Here is an 18917-nt window from a genome sequence, read left to right on the forward strand (position 1 = left end):
ATCCTAATGTAAGAAGAGACACCCTTTAACATAAAGATGTACAACAAACTTTTGAAAAATTACCATATAATAACGTGGACAATGATTGAAACAGCACTAGCAGTCTTTCCTTTTTCCTTTGTAAATGCCTAGTTTGATACTCTCTAGTATTATTTGATGTATTTTGCTTCACTAAAGAAACAGGATAGAAACACTAAAGCTAAACACTAAAGAAACACTAAGGATAACAGAAGCAGGCTCTCAAATTAAGCTCATACAGAAAAAAATATTGAACCTAAATTGAGAAAATCTCTTCTTCAAGGCAGTTTGTTCCATGATGTAACTAAGATGCTTTTTTGAAGATACTTTTACCTGTGTGCTCAGTTTTTCCTAAGTCCATCAATTACTACTCATCCATATAAATGAGTCAGATTACTTTGAACTAACAAAAGATTACAGTAATAGAGATGTATTCAGAAAGAACAGCATGTCACGTACAATCAAAGAACTCAGTTGTTCCCCATTAGAATCAGGAGTGACCTGAAGTCTTCTGCTCAGTTCCTCAGACAGCTCCTGAGGACTGGTACGGGATACCGGCGATGCAGGAGGTGGTGGCAATGACAAGCTTAAGGAATCTCCACTTGCGCTTGCCTCCTCTGAAATGGTTTCCCAAGGCTGACAAAAGAAAAGGAACTAAGTTAAGTGTTTGTAAAGACAGACCAAGTGTCTCCTTTGCCTTCCAGATGACTACCTGATTGTGACAAACACAGGTGTGATAATCAGGTGTGATAAATGTTTAATTAAATAAACCAATCCATAGAACATACATACAAACATCCTCAGTATAAAGGGAAAAGATTTTCTTGTTGTCTTCAAGGTGGTGATGAAACAATGCTTTATGATTCAATACAGATGCAAATGAAAAGATGTATACAAATCAGCTATCACTAAATAAAATCTATTGGAAATTTTTGTTCAAAATATAACTAATTCTGCACTCTTACTAAAAACCTGTAAGAAACAACTCTCAATTTTAAGTTAGAATAAAATGCATAATAATATTCATAAGTACCTGCAAATAAAATATTAACGGATGATGAGCAAAGTAAGAGCTTCCACAATCTTTTTATTGCTCTGAAGAGCATTCAGTGAATCAAAACTTTCACAAAGAATTTTGCCTGTGATTCTCATAATAAAATATTCCTCAAGGTTGAATGGGATTATAGCTTTGCACAAAAAGCTCACCTAGGTGTACAAATATTTATGAAACTTCATTTAGTTAGTCTAGCTGTAAATTAAACAAACGTGCTGATTATTAAGATCTCAGAATTTCAAACAGAACAAAGCACTTTGGGTAGAAAAAACAGCTTCACTTTCTTCTAAATCAAGACGCTAAAGAACACTGAAGCAAACATCTATTCTATTCAGCACATTTCACGTCTTTTTACGACTCATTTCATTGTTATTCAAAGCAGAATATTGAAAGTGTTTTTATCAACTTATATACAACAAGCAATGCTTGGCATTATAAATGATTGTCCTTGCATTTACATGGTATTTATAGTGCATACACTTCCAGTCACCCACAAACGCATATGACCTTGAAAGTATAGCTCTGTCTAGGATTTTTGCTGTGTCACTAATATTTAATTCAGGCAATTTCCGTAAAATATTATGCATGTTGTATATTAATTAGCTTACAAAGGAGAAACACTCTGGCTTGAAGTTTAGTTAAATTCTTAAAAGCAAGACCTTTATATACCTCAGGAATGTCTCCGCTCTCCATAGGTTCTGGTTCCAAATCCTCACTAATGTGTCTCCGAGAGCGAAACCGTCTATGGGCTGCTTCTTGGTTTATTTGTCTGATGTTGTTATCTGAATCAGATCCCACATCACTGGATAGTGGGGAAAAGAAAGAAGGAAGGGGAAAAGTACAAGAAAACAATGAATATTAAACTGAAACACCTACTTCTTCATCCATTGCTTCCAAAAACTCATTAATGCTTCTGATTATAGTATAAAATTCATTACTCTTGCATATGTCAGGCTTCATAAATAGGAAACAGTTTAATCCTTTAGTTTAAATAATATAAAACTGGAAGCACTTCACAAATACCATGTAATACTGGAAATTAACATTCTTTGCACATCAAAGTTGGCACAACAGAAAAATTAAGTCCCCACTCTAACATACTAACCCGTTATTACTCATTGTGACCCAGGATAACGAGACTCAAAATACAAATGCATGTGACCTTGAAAGTATAATAGCAGACCCTGAGGCCTCCACCTTATATACACATCTGATGATGCTTTCTAGCCATGACTAATTGGTTATCTGTCAGTTAAAAATTTGTGAAGCCATGTACTCCTTGTTTCATTTAACATAATCAGAACACAAGGGGGTCCTAAATTAAATAATTTATAAAATTAAATTTTTATAGATGCTTACGGACTGTTACCAACCAGAACAGTGGTAGTTGATGAAAAAATAAAAGCTGCATAGTAAATAGCTCAGCATTTACAAAAATATTTCAAAACCTTCAGAATGAAATTTAATTAAATTCTAAGATAAACACATCAGACAAAAAGAACAAACAGTGCCATAAATACAGACAACACACATTTGCGTAATTTAACAATGAATATGAACATTCAAGAAGGAACAAACATCACTTATTAGAAACAATAGTGTAAGAATAGTAGCTACTCTAAAATAATGCAAGATATTTGAATAATGCATGATTTCAGTATAACTCTTAACATTTTTGATTAAAACATACTATTTAAAATGTAAACTTGCTACAGTACTATAACTCTCATTATAAGCAATGTGTAATGGAAGTTTGAACAGGAGCTGCACATTAACACAAGCGTGCATAAACAATGAAGTCTACACACTGAATAGTAAAGAGGATCTCTTCAAAATCAATCAGTTTAACTTAATCAAAACTTAATAGACTTGAAATGCTTGTGTGTTGTTTTTTGTTTGTTTGTTTGTTTGTTTTTAATACCCTTTCAACAGTCCCTGCAGAGGAATTTATTCCTTTTAAATTCCTCATCTATCTCCCAATATATGAAGGTACGTATTAATTTCTCTTCCACCTTCAGATTCCCTAGATTTTCCCAGAATACTTATGTGTATATCTGATTTGCTTGGTGTGGGGAAGTCTCTTTATATTCTTTAAAAAAGATGTTTCATTTTTAACTGAAGCTCTGCAAACTTTGGTTCTCAATTTACCAGAATACCTGAAAATTTCCTCATAGTTTCAGATAGGTAGCAGTTAGCACCAGAATCAAAATTAGTTTGTTACTCAAAAGAAAAGCGTGCCTTTACAAACAGCTTTGTAAAATTGTGCTTAAACTTTTTCCAACCTTGAATTCAAATCCAAAACAATAATGTTTGTTGGAAAAAAATCACTATCCTGACAGATAATTTTTCACTCACCCGTAAAACATTTATCTACACTGCCACTTACATTAAACTTGGTCGATGCCATTGAGTAGTTCTGTTGTTATGGTTGACATAGTAAGTCCGCCCCAGGTTGTCAACCTTTTCTTCCCATCCAGGAGGCAGTGGAGGAGGTGGTAACTCCTCCTGACGCTGAGATGCGGAGTCACTGGAATCAACCACGTCCCATCCATGCTTAGGAATGAAAGAAAAAAAAAGATTATAAACTTTGAGTTAAAGAGAAGTTGTATTACTGTTACTTACATTACTGCATGGGTGCAGATTCAGATTTTTTTTCCAAAGAGAAGTTAAAAATTACTTAAACCTCAACCATACACACATAAACTCCATGGTTACAGTGTGCACTACATTTCTATGATTAAAAAAACAACAACAACAACAAAAAAAAACACTAAAATTCTACCAGTTTATTAAAACAGGGATTCCTAAACTTATTTGGGCAGGCACTCTGCCTGGTGGTGGCCAGGTGCAGATTTTCAGTCATGAAGCCAAACAGAACCAACTGCTAACTTTTGAACTCAAGCTGTGACCTTTTCTTCATGAAGCATAATCCTTCATTTTTCCTTTCTCTTTCCCAGCTGCTATTTTCTTAAAGCATATGGGAACTTCTATTCACCACATCTATTCTATCCTTTTGTCAAATTCAGCTGCAGCTTGCCAAATGGTCTAAAAGTTATTGACAGCAGCAAAAAAGCTATGCAAAAGCAGGACAACATACAGATGTGCAGATCATTCAACCATACCTCTTCTGGGAAAATAAACAAACCTAAAATCAATATTATTTCTAAACATATTCAATAACTTCACTTATACCACCACCACGCTATATTTTACTCCTGTTTCATAAGCATAACCCAAAAGACTTTAAAATGTAAATCTACTTGAATTCAAACTGAAATCTAATTGCCTTTGTGGATTCTTTCTAGGTAAAATATCCTCACTTATGTAAGATTCAACAGGCATAAAATGCTACCTTACTGTAATTCAATTATAGTTAAAAATATTCCTTCCCCATTAATCCTCAAAAATTGAAGTATAAAATTAAGGAATAGTTGTAAGTGTGTTGATAAAACAAAGCCTAAAAGAATTTCTCTACTATTGACTTACTTGAAATGCTGTTTTCACAGGACACTACTAGAACCTTGTGGCATTACCTTATGTATATAAGTCAGGAGGATCTTGACTTAAGATTCTTGTTATTTGAAGTATCAAAGAAAATTCAGATTACATTAGAATTTGGCAATTTCTAGGATATACGGATTATATACGGAATATAATTCAGATATACGGATTATTGATTATTTTATATAAATACTATATATTTATGTGACACATAAAACTTTTTGGATTCATATATGAATTCATATACGAAATTATAATACAATACGTACAAAGTATAGACAAAATACAAAAGTACTTATACACGAACACACTCACTTTTTCATATGAGATGAGAGAGAAAAAAAATGGTTTTGAACCTGTAAACTGCCTTCATAGTAATAAGAGACTCAACACCCTGCCATAAGATCCAGACAAAGCATGGTTTTGGCTGGATATGCTGATAGGCTGGATAGCCTGATAGGCTGCTTTAACATGTGCAGATCAACGACTGCTAAGAAACAGCTCTGCTGCCTCTGTACCAGGACCAAGGCAGACCCTCTGAAAAGCAACCTCCAGAGTAGAAAAATATAGCTTGGGATGAGAGCCCTCATTCTCAAGTTACAGGCAACTGTTGTGCATTATTAGTAAAGCAAACTTGGGCTAACATCCACTTGGTCAACTCTAAATGCAGTAATTCTTAAGATGCATGATGGCTGATAAGAGTGCTGAGAAATCTTTAAACCTGCTGTGCCTCCATGAGCTCTATTCTCTGTAAAGCCAGTGCTGCCAAGAAGTGTAGAAAAGCGTTTTGACGGCTACGTTGAAATGGCTTCTCAGGAAGAGGTACTTATATATTTAATACAGACCATCATGTTTATGTCAAATATAAATTACCTGGATAGACTTCTGAATTCTTCTGCCCTCTTTGCATGACTTACAAGGTCTTGAGAATGTTCATAAAAATGAAAAAAACACCACCATAACTGAGTAAGACAAACTTTAGAATTCATTGTGCCACTTGAAATACTTTGATGTACTTGAAATAGTAGAGAAAACATCACCTTACAGCTAAAAAAAAAAACACACCTGTGTGCATGTGTGGTTGGGAGTAAGTTGCTACCAACATTGTTACCAGCATTTTATATTTCAAAAATACAACTTTTTCTATAATTATATTTTTAGATCTCTAATAATTTGAATACCTCAACCTGTATAAAAATGACAAAAAGAGGTTATCAACTAGTGAACTCTTGATTAAGTGTCTTACCTCAGATTCATCCCTTTGATCATTTTCTTCATCTTGACCACCATTTTTAGGCATATAAGCCATCTTCAGTCTCAAGAAACCCTTTACACGAGATTTGTGGCTACAAAATAAAGAAAAGCATTTCATTCAATAGCCCTCAAATAGTTGCAAATAATAAATCTCGAGGTAAGAAATGTTTTAAAACACAAAGGTCTTCCCCCTCACCTTCTTGGTCTGAGAAGGAAATCCTTAAACGTGTACGGCCTTTCCATGGTTGGGTCTTCAGTCTACAAGTATTTAAGAAAATAGCACATTACAGGGCTTTCCAACAAGCACAGAGATCTATAAAGAACATTCACATCACAGACCAACTAAAACTGCTAGGGAGGATTTGTTCAAGTGACAAAGTTGCAGCAGGCAGACCTGCTCCAGTATAATTACAGTGGGTGGATGTTTAATATATAGCTGCGGAAGAGGTCCACTAGATGTCACTGCAAATACCAGTAACGGGCTGAACCAAGCCTTGTTTTTAAGTGCACAGAAACGTTTGTAAATGCACAGAAACGTTCATATCTCAGTGAAAGCTGGGAAAGACCCAGTAAACAACCCCTTTCCAACTTGATGCAGTCACCCAACAGCATCGTCAGAGAAGGCTGCATCCACTTGAAGCAGTATTTTGACTGCACTTTAGAAAGCTATTAAATAAAATATTCTTCAGTTGGCTTTCATTTTTTTATTTCAAAACTGTTGAACCTTTCAAAACTTTCAGTTAAGACTATATGAATTATGAAATTCTGTATGAAGCAGATTTGTAATACTATCAGGCTGACAGATCACATTTTCTGATTTCCACTTAATTATGTTTCACAAAGCCTTAAATCTTAAAAAACCTTTCTATTACATAAGAATTTCAGCTTCTTTATCAAGGTAAGTTACATCCATCAAGTCTGTGAGATCAGGCACTTTATAGGTACAAAACTAGAGATTTAAAAATGAGAAGGTAAATAAAAGAACCAGAGGCCCATATACAAGTATAATCTTTGGACTGCTTGGGGCACATTAACCTGTTGTACCATTGGGGCTGACAGATTGGAAGCATGAGCTGTGTTACACTGAAAAAGTAAGCACGTTACCACACATGCTCCAACAGAGACCTGAGATCTAGTTCCTTGGATTACCATGAAACTTTCTCAAAATGAGCACCAAGGTAGCAGGAATGTTGCTCCTTTCTGCCACCTACTAAAAAAAAATGGTGGTACATCTAGAAATCCCTTTCCAGCCCCATCCTTAAAAACAACAACACTTTTTGTGCCCCATTCCTCTACACTAAGCCTTTATAAACACAGAATAACCTGCCTCCCGGGTTACTAATCAGTAAAAGCTTTATTGTCTGTGGTATTTCAAAGTGAATAAGTAATAACTTCAAAATGAAGCCTAACTCATGATCTCAGATTTTATATCAGATAACATACAGTCTTTCACGGAATGAACTCTTATCCTGCAAGGCATTTCCTGCATTAAGTTTCCACTCAATCTGTGCAAGACAGACGTCCCATTTTCTCGGTGAGATAGTAGATTATAATCAAATCAAGGACTTTAAAAAATGCACGATTGAGAAGTATTGCTTTTTAGTACTCTCATCTGTATGCAATGTGCATTAAAAACGAAGCTGTTTATTTTAACCAAATATTGCAGATAGCAATTAGATAGTGCCAGAGAAAGCCAGGATTTTGCCAAACAAATCAGCAACACAGTTAGAATGAGAAAGAAAATATTTTAAATAATTGCTCCATGATCTCTCATGGAGCATACTGGAAGGATAAATGAGGAAAACATTGATTAGAACGTAAAGAATTATAGCATGTTTCCCTGAACATCAAATGAGTACACACACCTTGATGAGCACGATGTAAGTAACTGACGCAGAGCGTGAGAACAGCCCATGGGAGACACTGCTATGTCAGAGCCAGAAACAGAACGAATGACAGCTCTGAGATGTGTATTACAAGTTTTCCAGGAGAAATTTTGGAGAAAAAAAAAGTTGCTTCTGGAGCTAAACAAATTATCTGCAAATATGGAGAGTGAGGAAGGATTTTGTACAGGACTCACATTCACTTCGGAGTGAGCCTCAATGGAAGGAAGCGGGGAGTTCTGGACTACATTTTCTCATTTTAGATAATGGAATTTATTCTTCAATGGCAGCAAAGGAGCTCAACCAGACAATTTGCATTTTCTATTTAAAGACAGCAGAAGACTTAAAAATAATTTGAAAGAGTAAGTTTAGCGTTCCACTGTTCAAACAAGAGCTAGAACGTGAGATGCACGCTGAAGTGCGAGGCAAGTCCCTGGGGAGAGGACAGTAGGGCTGTCGTCTGCCTATAGAATGCCGACGGAAAGCAGAAAGCTGCCAATTCCTCCAAAGAGCTCACAGCCTGTGACATGCCTCTAGCTCTACCTCAACTCTTGCTGATGATTTTTAATTATTAAAATAACATTTACTAAAAAGGAACTGTAAAATGCTACCTGACTGCAAAATAGACATGCACTAATACGTCCCTCATCATTTTCTACTTTGGAGCAGCGTGTCTGCAGTACACATGCAGCTTCACACCGGGCACTCTCTGTACAGTTGTGTATCTGCTACTGTGAGAGAGAGAATGTCTGCGCACATGCATGTGTGTAAATGGAAGCATACACACAAATATGGACCCAATAATACTAAAAAATGCTGCTATTATGCTAGGGAATGGAATAATGCTTTTTTCATCAGAATACATTTTTGATCCTTCCATCATATTCTTCAACTATCGCAGTTTATAAGCCAACAACAACAGTGTTATGACTCAAGATCAACCATAACAGACATATCCAAATAAGCATCATTGTGAAAGTCACTGCAAAGCCATTTTCCTCACGTAATAACATCCATCAATAGCAAGGGGTCAAATTCAGGCAAAAATAACAATGTTCATGCTCCATGAGTACTCAATGCTCATGACACTTTAATTTGATGTAAATGTTTTTCAATAACTTCCAACATTCCTGTGTTAACCCATTCAACTATAAAAATAAAAACAAATTCAAGTTCACATATCTGGTGATGACAAAGAGAGCACACAGAGACAAAAGCACTGCTTACCGGGAGGTGACTAAGTGGCACATCCACCTGACCCAGGAAGTCGTCTCTAGTCTGTCAAATAGAAGAAGAAGAAGAAGAAAATAAAAAAAAAAAAAAAAAAAAAAAAGAAGTCTTTTTACTCCTAAAATTTTTACATCAGAAAAGCAAAAATTTATAAACAGTAATCCAAGGACAAGGAAGCAAGAATAAAGATGGTTTGGTACCATTATTTTTGCAATTACTGGTTTCTACCCCTTTATTGTTGCGCATTATCAGTGGTTACAATTAAGCTATTTCAGCAGAGCATTTATGTGACACTCCAAAATGCCTTCTTAGTCCACAGCATCTATGTTAAGCACTGATGAAATTCAAATGTTTCCTGTGCCAACTCATGTATAATTCAAAGCATAAAATAATAATAATCCACTCTTTGCATGAATTATAGTCTCCATCCACATTTGAAAAAGCAGAGTGAAATTACAGTTCACCACGTAGTTGAAACGTTCATGTCAAAGCTTGGTGACTTTTTGACTTGTATGGTAAGGAAAACAGGAAAATGTTATATCCACATGGAACCGGTATGGGAGGGGGAGCCTGACATCCAATCGGTGAAGAGAGAACTGCATGAATTGTAAACATTTTTCCCCAAATAAAAAATTATCATTTTATCAAAGAGAAAACAAAGTATTAGAAAGTATTAAAAAAAAAAAAAAGTAGAAACTGCTGTTCCAGTGACTAAGCACGCTGACTTTGGAAGGAACAGTTAGGAACATCTCCTAGAGGCAGCCCTTAGGGAACTCCCACTCGTGCAGCACTTCAGGCCTGGCTCATGGATGTGGCTATGCCAGCGTTCAGGCCACACCGTGCCACCACGATACTCATGCACAGTTATGCCTGTATGCAGACCACGACTGATACTTTTCCATATTTAATTCAGTAGAAGTCAAAAGCCGCCCAAAACGTGACAATGTTCTTTGCTGCAGGCTCGACCAGTGCCGTGTCTCGGAGTGAGCAGCCTGAAGGCACTGCTGGGAGGCAGCGGTGGGAGCCGGCCTCCAGGGAAGGCAAGGAAGGCCTCCTGGCTGCCTCCCGGCCTGCCACGGCACAGGTTGGCTTTGGAGCAAGCACCGCCAGCAACCACCTGGAAACTTCCAGGTCTCAAGGTTCACATTAGCTATCTCATCTTTCAATGCTCAGCGGTGCTTAAGATGCTCAAACTGGACCATACGCAGTGGCCAAGTCACCCACTCACACCCACCGCTTCGGACAGCGCAGAAATTCCCACAAGGTTTCTCAGCGCCCTTCCAGCAACACCCTTACAGAGGCTGACAGAGGGAAAGGAACGTAACATAGCAGCAGAGATGCACAGACTAAGGATAAACTTTGAGAGGGAGAACATGCTCCGTTATCATTCACTTCACGCTTCAGTAAAACCTAGAAAGAAATAGCTCTCAATGATTTTCTCACAAAACAGCAATGTCTGTTCTTGAAATGTCTGTCCAATCAATACACTCAAGAGCAGTAGATATAATTTCAGTGGAAAATATTTGCATGCTGTCTGGACTGGGATTTCTTTAAAAACTTTGTATCCTTAAAGCACTGCTCAGGCATTGTCTTTATCATTTAGAGACACCTCAAAGCTAATTCAGCATTTTTTCACAAATCACTAGTTTTTACAATTAACAGTTTCACTGAAAGAGCAGACGAAGCTGCAAATTCAACTAAACCTCAAGGGCCATTTCTCTTTAAAAACTTTCAGGTAAGTTCCATCTGACTTTAACACATCCCATACGCAAACCAGAAATGCAGAGCACCTCCCCGCTTGAATCGCATACACATGGATCTGATGATCTTCCCTGCTGGTAAGTAACAGAGGGCAACAGGAATAAAACCAAGGAGAACACAGGCGGCACAGTTCAGCACCACACGGAGAGATTCCCTCCTGCCCCTCGGTGCTGCACCTCCTCAAAGTGCCACGTGTCCCAGGAGCTCGCTGGCAGCGCCAAGTCCCCGGAACGTGCTGGAGCGCTGTCCCACGTGGCGCTGAACGAAGCACACGCTCCTAGCAGACAGGTCTAATGAGACGGGAGAACCAGGGGCAAGGGCCCCGCCATGGGGAGGCCGAGCCCTACAACAAGGGCGCTGCATGTAAGGTAACAATAAGTTCATAAAACAGTAGCAACGAAGCAGAAAACATCAATTCTTGCAGCTTATTAACAACTTGGGCAACGAAGAGAATACTTTTTTATAGACTGAAAAAGTGTACTTAATTGAATACAAATACATAACGTTTCCAGTGCTATGCACTCATGCACAAATGAAAAATAATTCCCTTTCAAATTAATTAATTTTAAAGCCAGAATTAAACCCTGTATTTGCAACCCATGCCTAGCACCATTTTTTGTCCTATTTTAAAATGATTTAAATTTGACTGTGATGCTTCTATGATGCTTCCAAAGGAATAAAATTTTGGCAAGAGATGAGATGGAAAGTAATTAAATAGCATATACGTATTTGCTTTATGAGCCAGTCACCATGCTGGATTTATGCTTGGTATTCATTAATTTTCTAAGATACTGGTTTTCATAACAAAGCATATTGCATTAATCAAAAATCAACTGTCTGTCAGGGAAAACAATTTCTGCCAGATACTGTTAACGATACCAGATATCAGCCCTAGTGAATCCCAAATAACCTGCTGCTTATTTATAACCACACTATGCACAGAATTCCAGGAAGTGCATGCTGCTCCTTTGAAGCCAAGTTTACATATTTCTCATAGCAAAGCATTACATTTAGTATTAAAATTCATATTTTATATGATAACATAACAAAAATGCTGTTTCTGCCACAAAGAGCACCAAGTGCTACTGTCCCCAAAGCATGGACACCTGCTGCTGTGCTACAAGCTCATGTAGCAACGCAAAAAGAGTGCCTGCACCAAGGAGCCTGTCTTTTCCGAATTTAAGTAAACACAGCTAACATATTTTTAATTATGGAGTTTTGATTATTACCCTTCTTATCAGCTACCAGAAATAACTGGTAACAGGTATTGCTCTTAGGGAATTAACATGTTTCTCCCTTACTACTGCCAAATAGCAAGTACATTCAACATCCCACTTCAATACAATTACCCCAATATCAACTAATCAGAAAAAAACTATGCATACTTATTCGTAGAGCTCTTTATGCAGCTTTTCATTCAAGAAAAATGCAGCTCGTGCACATGGAAAATGCTCTTCACAGTCCAAATATGAAGCAGATAAGTATTTAATGCTAGTAAAAAGATAACTGCATGGAAATTCTCTTTGAAACACCACCTGAGCTACCATAAAGATGCTTTTATCATAGGGTCAGAGAATGCATCAAGTGGAAGATGCCTGGCCTTGAGGACAATTTCTTCAGCCAGGTGACAGATGCTCCAACCAGAGGAGGCTCTCTACAGGACCTGCTGCTCACTAACACAGATGATCTCATCAGGGAGGGCAGGGCAGAACATTAATTGCCTGATCTAGTTCGCTATGTGACTCTATAAATAATTTCACTGGAATGACTGAGGAGAATGGATGGCACAGCAAGGAGGTAGGAACTCGAGCGAGAGGGCCAGGACAGGCGTGTGTTGGGAAAGCTCACCAAGAGGTTCCCACTGAATGCTCTTGTGAAACTGTGCCGTTCATTGCCTCTGCCTGGGAACTGGCAACACCTGCAAACCACTGCAGAGATCTCATCATCTGTACGTGAAATTTCAATAATGGACAGAAATGGGGAAAAGATGAATAAAAAATAAAATTGAAAGATACAGCAGAATTCATGTTGCTTCATGTTGATGCTCATCCGTGATGCGGAGGTGAGTCCTGATCAGCTGTGGTTATCACCAATCCCTCAGAAGTTCAGAGATGTTCTGGTTCTCTAGCCAAATCCCACACTGGATAGAAGCACTCCACCCACCTACAGTTCCCTTGGCATTTTCAGTTAATCACGGTGCTCCCAGCTTCCCCCCCTTAAAAATTGTTGTGTACTATTTCTGGGCGCTGTTTCAGCAGATGCTGCATTCCAGTCCTGATATTGCTTGATTTCAGAGCTGGGTGACACAACCCCTGTAGTAACTTCGATGGCACAAACAGAGTGAGGAGGTGCAGAGCCCGTGTTATCTTTGAATTCTATTCTAAATAGACGAAAGGTATGTTAATTCCAGTCTTTTCGAATCCCTGATGGACTAGCAGGGTGACACCTAACATGACAAGAACAGCCGTGTGAAGGGCGCTCATGTGAACATAATTCAGTGATGAGGGACCACAACACGGGCAGGAATAGGACACCTGTGCAGGCACTGATGCGATGGACACGCTTCCAGGGCCAGGCCATGAGAAAGGCTGGGTGGCACTGAACTGATCTGAGACCAAACTCTCCCTTCAAAGTGCGCAGGCTGGACCAGTGCATGCAGGGACAAGAAGGCAGAATGGTGTGTTTGCACTTCTGCACAGTACTCATCCGCCTTAAGGGGGTAGCAGAGAAAGAACGTGAATGCAAGACCTGCAAGCTGCAAACAGAGGGCTCCGTGAAAAGCTAAGAGAGGAGTTGCATTGTTCAATCAGTTCTCACGTGTTTGGTGAAACAATGGGTCAGATCTTTATCTTCTGTTGTAATTTTCTCATCTTTCTTTCATGCCTAAGAGCAGGAGCTCCTGTTGGGGGACTCGGAAATGCAGTGCACCGCCGTGACGTGCCCTGGTGTGTAACCAAAGAGGGCTGAGGGGCTATAATCATTAGGGGACAATTTTAACACTGGCAGCCTTAGTCACGAAGAACGATCAGTATGTCAACATACGTCATCCCCTCACTGTGCAGGACTACATGAGACTTTGGGGAGATACAGTCGAGCTTTAAGCTGATGTTTTCTACAAGTCAGCAGCTAATGAGGTGGTATAAGCCTGGAGAAACTGGCAAAATAAACTAAACCAATGACAAAAAGAGGGAGGTCGTGAAGAGGTGATTATCACAATTGAGCAAATTCAGCTGCCAAATTATTATAAAACAGTATAAAATTAAGCAAGAATTAAGCAAATTTTGCTTATACATTACTTGGGCCCTGCACTTGAGAAATGATATATCACTGCCAAGTGTCACTGAAGCCCTTCCCAGAGTTTTAAAGACTCACACCTCTACAGCACTACATCTTCACAGCATAAATACAATAGAGTTGCACATACCAAAAGTGAAAAAACAACTCAGAAGCAGAAAATACCTAGTAGCTTTAGATAAAAGCTACACAAAATCACATATTTTACCCGGACAGAGAGCTCTTTTCACCTCAATTAGCAAACTAAATATATTACACAGTGTTGTAACAATGAAGTGAAATCCTGCTTTTGTCACTTCATGAACAAAAACAGTACTAGTTTTCTAATTTTTTGTAGAAAAGTGTTACATTTTTGCAGAAGGAGACACAGGTAAGTCAGGCTTGACTTGCCTTTGGTAGCTTCTCCTGGCTTTTCCCAGTTTCCAGCTTCATTTGGCTTGGAACACTTTCCAGGCAGACTCATTCCTGTGCTTTCCCAGGACTGAGGCCCTGTAGTTTCCAGGTCCTGTTTCTATCCATTTGATGGAACTTGTGGTCTCCATCGCTGACCTTCACATGCTCAAACATCTCTCGTACATGAAGTGCGACTCCAGCTTCTCTTCTTCCCTTCCATTTTTCGGAGGGAGTCTGTAGCCATCCACTGTTTTCCCACTGCACCACTGTGACTCCCACAACACCATACCTCTGCCTGGGCATGGAGCTCCCTTTTCCTCCCCCAGATGATGTGGGCTGGCATAGACACACTTGTGGTGGCAAGGCTCAGGGTTCTTGCCTTTGGAGAGGGCTGGGGAGCAGGAGCAGTCCTGCTGGCAGAGCCTCAGCTCAGCTGTAAGCACGGTATGCACGTGCGGTGCAGAATCCTAAACTATGGTTTCGATTAAGGAGGAAAACTCACGTACCAGTCAAATGAGATGATTTGTCTAACTATTTTCAATCTCTCCTTGCTACCACAATAATGATAAAAAAAAAAAAAGCCTAAAAGAAAACCAGTCACTGACTCTACATTTTGTAGGAAATGTAAGACTTTACTTGTAAAAATCGTTCCCGTACCAAGCATTTATTAAAAATACATTACAAAACTAAGTCCATACTTTTTACATACAGAGGTAGCTCATGCTTTATTTCTAGAGTTTAAAACACGACAAAGAAAGAACTAAAATTAAGAGAAGGGATATTTAATGCTGAAATAATTAGATTAGAATTATAATCTGTTACTGAAATTATTAGAACTTCTGATTTAGAAGGTGACGTTTTCAATTGTATTCAAATGCTGACAAAATAGGCATTCAGAAACCTGAAACTTAGTGTTCCTAAAAGCACAAGCACCACAGAGCAGTAGGCACATCACTTCTAATGAACTGCTTTCACACGTGGAAAGGCATTTAGTTGCATCTGTTAGATTCTTTAAATATGCAATACTATCCTATTTTTCACCTAACATCTGAAAGGTGCAGTTTTTGTTTTTAATCTAGCTCTTTTTTGCACTATATCTTTTGTAGCATAAACCATTCAGCGTTTTTAAAAATTTGAAGACATTTCAGTAATGCTTTGTACATAGCAAAGTGGCTCAGGAAACAATATTTTACATTGCAGACTTAAGTTTTGTTGTTAAACGTGAATGCACTGTTTGTTTATTTTTAAATAGCTCTATTGAAAAAGGGTCTACATGAAATTTTGATTTGGAATCAGAATTTACTACCTAACAATAATATAAAGTTAGTTCAGTGTTTGTGTTCAAGGCATACAATACGGCAATGCATTAAATGAACCACAGAAAAAAACAGAAGGCATTCTAGTGGCTATGCTTTTTCCTATTCCAAACCTGTCTTAAAGGGAAGGTACTACAGAAAGACCAAAACTTCATTCATTTCCTAAACAATTATCTTGACACTCATTTGTGCAGTAATGAAAGAATAGTCACTGTTCCTCTAACAGCACTCACACGAATTTAATACTAGAACAGCCATTTCGGTTAGTTATATTTTAGTTTCCATAATATTTTCTTTCTCACTGCAAACTCCTGTCTGTTGTGGTGACACGTTGATCTGAATCTTGCCTTTAAATCGCAGGTTGGGTTTTTAAGGAGTTACTGGGAAACAGTAAATTAAAAAACACAGGGCGAACCAGTAGGTTTCTATGTATTATTCTGTATGCACTAATGATACCCCCTGGAATACTGCTGCACATCAGAATGAATTTATTCTCATTCAGCCCGATCTATCACATTACGACTTCATTACTGTAACCCCTCTGGTATCGTTTCCACCCATTAGGAATAGTTAATGAGAAGATACCGCACAATCGGTTCCCAGGATATTACACACACTTGGGCACGCCTGCTGAAGGCTAAGTCTTATCTCTGGCAAGATGATAATGCATAACACCCAGACAGAGGCCCTTCACAGATCAAACTAGAAATAAAAGACACAGAGTCGCAGTTTCAGAGCTGAGGCAGCAGCGCTCCCTAACAGCCACAGCTGAGCGAGACAAGTCTATTTCCTAGGGAGCATGGACAACCATGACAACTAGATCCTTAATGAAATGGATTAAGTAAGCTGTAGTACATAAGCATAAAATATTTAAATTTTAAAATATTTGTCTTCTGTTGCCACTGCTTATTTAAACCCACTCAAAGCCATCAAGCACTTACACCAAAATCTGATACATTACTGAAATATGAGTAACACCCACCCCAAAACTCTGGACAATGCCAGAGAAAAGACAGCAAGTTAAAGATGTATTCTACATTACACTGAAACATCTTCCTTGTTAGATCCCTCCTGTAGTTAAGCGTATGCCAGAGGAGTGCTGAAACAGGCTCCTGTTGCCTCCCTCTACCAGGGCTCCCAGAGCTCTCTCTACCTGCTGGTACCCGCTGCTCGCAGCCTCCGGGAAGAGGCAGCTCTGCGTGGGGACAGGCAGCTCTGCGTGGGGACAGGCAGCTCTGCGGGTCGGTGCGAGCAGAGCCCGTGCCTGAGAGATGCTCAGCACAGGACTGAGCCGGGAGAGGGTTGGGAAAAGAAGAGCAGAGTTGTTGTGCTTAAGGGGAAGGACGGGCAGAAAGTCTCAAAGAAACTGAACGCAATAGGACAGTTCCTGTCCCTTGTTCCATAAAAAATGAAGGAACAGATGAAAAAAACAACAGGAAAAAAAAAATGAAGTCATCTTACTATGAAGCTTCACTATAACTCAGCAATTTACCACCGTCCTATCCATTAGTACTCTAAGACCAAAAAGGATTGGGTCACCCAGGACAATTTTTTAGAGCCACTAAAGTTGAATGTCTGTTGTGCTCTTGAAATTAAATACGTATTGCCACTGGTACAAAAAAGGGACCAAAACATTTTTCACACTGTGCATGTTTGAGACTGCACAGGATTCAGTAGGGAATCACAATCCCTCATATCCAACAGAGAAAAATTTATTCAAATTCTATATTCTTGTGTATTAAAAAAAAAAAAAAAAAAAAAAAGAGTACTGAATTTAGAAAACAATGACATTTTAGATAGGAAGCTAACTTTACCAAAGTCAGAGCAAAATCCAGCCAGGTTTACAGCAGAAGGGTTGTTACAAGGAAGAGATGCTGGTCTCTCTCCAAAGCCCAAACAACTGGACTTTACTGCTTGGAGCTTTCTCAGAGGCCCCAAAATTCTTCATTTGCTCAGACTCTTTTTTTTTTTTTTTATTGCTTCTTGCCTGGGAGAGGCTGGTCCTGGAGAGGATGCACGGAAGTATACCTCAAGCACACAGCTCTCGTGCAGCAGACCCCACACACGACTGACCGATAGTATTCCTCACCTTACACCTAGTAACGTACATGCAGCGGGACTCTGATGTTCCAAGCTGTGTTGCTGAAAAGTGATGGTGAACAAATGCAGCATAAGACAGAGAAAACACCAACAACTTCTACTGAGATTATGTGAAGAAAAAAGACTAAACCGTTATGACATTTCACAAAAATGTATAAAATACAATAAAATACAAAGTATCAGATTCCACAACTGGGGATTGCAATGTGCTCCAATGAAGGGCCAGGGAAATGCTTTTTTTCTTTCAGATATGCAGACTGCCAGAGATCTAGAAGAATGAGAACCCAGGTCAAGTTTCATTCCAGCTGATGGATGTCCAGCACAGAAGGGCAGCTGCCTTCAGCTCCCTCTGTCAGCAAGGAGAAGCAGCTCGGTTGGATTAATGAACTTTTTCATCTGGGCAGACCCCTAATGATGACAAACAAAAGCCTCCAAGGACTGCGTTTCTGTCAGCTAGGTGCCTAAAGTTAGCTGGCATAAATGCAGGACTTGGCACTCTCAAGACAAGAACTCTGTGATCGTCCCCACAGAACTGCCTATTTTATTTAAACTCAGCCCTTGCGTTCCAGCAAGCGTTTGTATTTTTTCCTTTCAAAATTATTCACTGTCAAGGACTGCTGCTCAGATAACTCCCCTTCAGAAACCAGTAATTCACGGAGCCATAGTGAGGGGATTTCTGAAATGAATCACAACTGTAGCTGGGAACTGCTAATAATGGTAATCACGAGAGGCAGGCTTGGGGAACTCTGCAGTGGTGCACAGATTAAGCCAATTATAAAGAGTATAATTAGCTGGCAAATTGTTCATTAATACCGCCTTGTGTTGCAGACAATACGAACCATTCAAATGGCACAGATCTTTTTACCTTCTTTCTCTATTACCACTCCTTTTCCCCTCTTCGCTAACCTCCTTATTCTACCTTTTGCTTAAGAAGTCCTACTTTTCCCTTTCTGTTTCTTTTCCTTACCAATAACAGTCTTGCCTTCTATCCAGCCTTTTGGGTTTCAGTATACACCTGTCCTTCCATGACCAATTTTTTTTTGGCATGCATGTTCTTTCTTGGCAGAAAGCACTTAAGAAATATAACCCACAGAAAAGCCAAACATTGTACGA

The 18917-nt window shown here is 38.9% G+C and overlaps 1 protein-coding gene across 6 annotated transcripts in view; it reads right to left on the bottom strand.

The window, feature by feature from the left end:
- The window catches only part of NEDD4L (NEDD4 like E3 ubiquitin protein ligase), a 140994-nt gene that overhangs the window by 31300 nt on the left and 90777 nt on the right, over positions 1 to 18917 (bottom strand). For all 6 annotated transcript variants that reach the window (XM_084304394.1, XM_084304393.1, XM_084304396.1 and 3 more), the window contains 6 exons: positions 8938 to 8988; positions 6024 to 6085; positions 5820 to 5919; positions 3459 to 3625; positions 1742 to 1874; positions 478 to 654 (listed from right to left, as the gene is read on the bottom strand). In XM_084304394.1, the coding sequence (XP_084160520.1) occupies positions 478 to 654; positions 1742 to 1874; positions 3459 to 3625; positions 5820 to 5919; positions 6024 to 6085; positions 8938 to 8988 (690 nt within the window). The remainder of the gene's footprint in view (positions 1 to 477; positions 655 to 1741; positions 1875 to 3458; positions 3626 to 5819; positions 5920 to 6023; positions 6086 to 8937; positions 8989 to 18917) is intronic.

The sequence above is a fragment of the Netta rufina genome, assembly GCF_964035555.1.
Source record: "Netta rufina genome assembly, chromosome: W".
NCBI lineage: Eukaryota > Metazoa > Chordata > Aves > Anseriformes > Anatidae > Netta > Netta rufina.